A 4,182-nucleotide genomic window follows, 5' to 3' on the forward strand; every position below is an offset into this window, starting at 1 on the left:
ATTTTCAAACCTTAGTTAAGACGATCTTAAATATATAAAACGAACTATGAATATCGGCCGTAGTTACCAATAGGGTCACCCATGCCGGACAGATCGAAGGGGAAGAGTCAGACTAAGAGAGATTCAAAAATTATATATATTATATTAATATTTTTGAATATAAATTGGAAGCAAAGAAATATTAATCGAGAAAATAAAAAAGGGGCTTCACACAGCGATTTGAACATCTTTCGATGTTCAAGTAGAATACTTGAGGAAAAATAGCTAGAAGAATAAACATCACAAGAAGCAAGAAACATGACAAGTTCCAATGGTCTTGATGCGATAAGTTATAACGATCTAAAGATTCGAAGAAGAGAATGCAATTTGGACAAAATGCATAGTAATTAAGAACGAAAAAACAGCTTGCAATTATATAAAATCCGCTAATTATAATATTTTATATAATTATGTTACGTTTTATAATTTATAGTACATTGTATTATACATATAAAGGATTAAACATTAAAATATTTTGCTGTTATGAAAACTGTAAAATAATATAAAGAAATGTTTACTATATCGAATGAAATATTCGAAAGCATATCTTGTATAAAGAAAGAAATATTTAAAATATTTTAGAAAGTCTATATTTTTGGAGCATCTATATGAATATAGTAAGTTATATAACATAGACCATTTTTAAAATACACGAACACGTGAAAACCATTTAATACGCAACGAATATATTAATAAATATATAATTCTTTCAAAAATAAATTTTGTGCTTTACGAAAATATGTATATGAAATTTCTACTATGAGTCAGAAATAGAAAGAGAGAGAGATCACAAACTTATTTATATTAGAAATTTATTTAATATACACATAAGCATTTTGCGCTACAGAATTACAGGATATCTCATATAGCACCAGAAATTGTGCACATTATATGTTACCCATTGAGAACCCATTTCGGACATTGGCTTCGTAGTTCATGTCCACGTTTTTATATCGAGAGGGCATATCGCTTTAATTGATCAAGCAGTGTGTTGTCAGGTGGGCCTTTTGCGCATGTGCGAATATCAATTAAAACACAGTGATGTAAATAAAGGGCTTGTTTTTTTTAATTGCACTTTTGCACTAGTGCAATTAGTTAGAGTGAAAGAAAGTACGTTTGTCTCTTTCTAACTTATTGCACTAGTGCAACAGTGCAGCTAAAAAGAACAGATCCAAAAAGTTATAGTGGACACAAAAATCTTGGTAAGCCTAGACAATAAAGATAAGTTTTATATATATAAAATAAATAAGTTTATATTTTTTAATAATGGAAAATGAAAAAAAAACAATTAAAAAACGAAATTAAAATTAAAATTTCAACAAGAGATTTACAATTATTAAAGATTTTTAGGAGGGTGACATTCCTTTTTATTAAGCACGTGTTTCGACAGCTGTTATAAAATTAAAGCAGAAGATAATCTAGAAGAATATCTAGAGGACAGCCAAAGGATATTTTATGTCCTCTGGATGTCCTCTCGATGACCTCTGGACATCTTTTGGACATGTGTGTTGTTAGGGAATCCACGTGTTTAAATTATTAGTTTTATAAGCCTCTTACAATTTTCTATATTTTTTTCTATATTTTTTCTCTGCAAAATTTTAATTTTTCTTAAAAATATTATCTTTTTTTCTATTATTGAATACAAAAAATGCAACATAATACAGAACAGATTTCCGTTTCGATATGATAGATTGTCAATATCTACTGGCATACGTAAAATCCTCATTCATATAGATACACACAGATGGTACTACCAGTTTTTGTAACACAATGAGTCTGTTCTTTTTAGCTGCACTACTGCACTAGTGCAATAAGTTAGAAAGAGACAAACATACTTTCTTTCACTCTAACTAATTGCACTAGTGTAGCAGTGTAGCTAAAAAGAACAGGCCCAGTCTTAACACGATTTAAAACAGGTTAAGCTAGGTCACTCGAAAATAAACTGTGGCTTAGACACGTGTAGAGAGTTCAATAAAATATAAAATCTTGACATAAAATGCAGGAGAATACCAGTATGGAGATTGACGAGAGTATAGTAAAAGAAGAAAACATCGATGCTCCAGAAGTCAGCTATGAGGAAAAGCTACACCTCGTGAATGCTATCGCCAAACCTATAGCACCTAAGAAATTAACAAAAAAAATTTATAAGTGCATTAAGAAAGGTAAGCTGCTTCAGTTACTAGTATTTTAGAACGAATATAAATATATAATATAATACAATCTGTAATATAACATATATTTTCATTAGAATACATATGTTGATTATATGTAAGCAATTATTTATTACAGCATCTAAGCACAAAACATATTTGCGCAATGGCTTAAAGGATGTACAGAAACACCTTCGTAAGGGTGAAACTGGGTAAGCTAGAGTTTCTTCAAATGGATAGTGAATTGCACATCAATTGCAAGATATTATCAATATTTCTAAATATTGATAATATTTATAATTATTTATAAATATTTCTTATTTTAGTTTGGTTGTCTTTGCGGGAGATGTATATCCCATCGAAATTATGTGTCACTTACCAATTGTGTGCGAGGACAAGAATATTCCCTATTGCTTTACTCCATCGAGATTGGATATTGGTGCAGCGATGGGTGTAAAGCGTGGCAGTCTCATGGTGCTTATAAAAGAACATGCAGATTATAAAGATTTATATGATGAAGTGAAGAATGCAATGATAACGCTTTCCACACCTTTATAGTATGTATGCATTTAATTTACATTTATTTATGTAAAAAGGTAAAATTAAAAATGAAATAATTAAATTTTAATTTAGAATTACTTAAAGATATGTATAATTAACATTGTTAAAAGTATGTTTGGTAAAAAGCACTCTTAACTAGTTGGCATATTGCAAAGAAATCTGTTTATTCATAAACGATGCGGAAAGATATCCCGTGCTCCATGAATGAAATTATTCGTACAAATAACAGTATTTGCTAAATATTTATATGTCCATACACAAAAATAGTATGTTGTATATACGTATATGTGTATGTGTGCATATGTTATATATGCCGAAGATTATTATCACCCCTCAAGATAGATGAGCGTAGAACGACGATTCGCATTCGCGCGCACAGATTGAATAGAAACACATTAGTCGTCGTGATCGGTTCGATCAATTAGAGAAGTAAATTATGGATTGTCTGCTGATCTTTTTCGTACTATGTTCTCTGCGTCTTCATCTTGCGTTTTATATTTTTTTAAATGCCTCTGGGCTAAAATTTTCTCCCTTATGCGATTATAAGATAAGACTTATTTAATAGCTAACGTGCGTTACCCATTCTCGTGTTATACATCGATAATTATAAAAACATTTCTTCTCAGACTTGCCTTAAAACGTGCCGATTAATTGTAAATGCGAAGTAGCATGCATGATCGCAAAACGCAATCTGCAAAATCGTCAGTTAACTACAACAATAACGGTAAAGAAAGAGAAGTATGTAATATAGTTGCGAAAAAAAGAATTTGCGAATCAAAACTTAAAATGCAGATATGCTATACATGAGCGCACTTCTCTACCTGTTACATTCCTGAATCGTCCAAACTTTAAACAGCATTTTAATAAACAATTTTTGACGAAAAGTGTATAAATTCAATTTGTATTAAAATATTTTTGAGAGACTTTTTATACATTAAATTAATTGAAATTAGATTTATCTGTATGGTTATTACATTTATTTATCCAGGCAGTTGAATATTTTTCTTAATATATTAAATTTTTCTTAATAGATTTTGCATACGTATATTTTATTTAAAAAATTCTGTATATTTAAAAGAAATTTGTCTTCCTAAAAGAAATGCAACAAAATTTTTTCTGCGTCAATCTTATCGAATATCTCATAATATCGAAGTCATTAAATATAAATAAAAAAGTATATCGTGCTATTTTTAATATCTATAGATATTTAATTATTTTTATTTTACTTTATAGTTATATTTTCGTTAGTTGAAAAAATATTCGCAATAATATCTTTGCTTTAGTACGATTAAAAAAGAATTCGAGATTTATTGTAATTTAATCGATGATATGGAAAAACATCTCGATCTAATGACAAAAGTCGGATATTCCATTCGCTGTAAAGCATTCTAGATTATAATTATAAATGCATCATTAGATATTAAAAATGCAT

The 4,182-nt window shown here is 29.1% G+C and overlaps 1 protein-coding gene across 2 annotated transcripts; it reads left to right on the forward strand.

Annotated features, from left to right (window-relative positions):
- Positions 1-1,143: 1,143 nt before the first annotated feature.
- Positions 1,144-3,704, forward strand: Nhp2 (NHP2 ribonucleoprotein). 2 transcript variants are annotated; one of them, XM_083102838.1, is made up of 4 exons: positions 1,144-1,241; positions 2,042-2,201; positions 2,329-2,401; positions 2,516-3,704. In XM_083102838.1, the coding sequence occupies exons 2-4, from the start codon at positions 2,054-2,056 to the stop codon at positions 2,745-2,747; spliced, it is 453 nt and encodes a 150-aa protein (XP_082958964.1). In that variant the 5' UTR covers positions 1,144-1,241; positions 2,042-2,053; the 3' UTR covers positions 2,748-3,704. The 2 variants fall into 2 exon arrangements, with proteins under 2 accessions (XP_082958964.1, XP_082958954.1); XM_083102828.1 differs by lacking the exon at positions 1,144-1,241 and having other exon boundaries at positions 1,900-2,201.
- The last annotated feature ends 478 nt before the right edge of the window (positions 3,705-4,182 follow it).

The sequence above is a fragment of the Camponotus vicinus genome, unplaced genomic scaffold (assembly GCF_025532165.1).
Source record: "Camponotus vicinus isolate PSW18456_S1 unplaced genomic scaffold, iyCamVici1.0 SCAF_1, whole genome shotgun sequence".
Lineage (NCBI taxonomy): Eukaryota > Metazoa > Arthropoda > Insecta > Hymenoptera > Formicidae > Camponotus > Camponotus vicinus.

Coding starts and splice junctions, on each gene's coding strand:
- Nhp2 (XM_083102828.1), top strand. CDS start 2,036: ATGCAGGAGAATACCAGTATGGAGATTGACGAGAGTATAGTAAAAGAA. Junction 2,202..2,328: donor TTATAAGTGCATTAAGAAAG/GTAAGCTGCTTC, acceptor TATTTATTACAG/CATCTAAGCACAAAACATAT. Junction 2,402..2,515: donor CTTCGTAAGGGTGAAACTGG/GTAAGCTAGAGT, acceptor TTCTTATTTTAG/TTTGGTTGTCTTTGCGGGAG.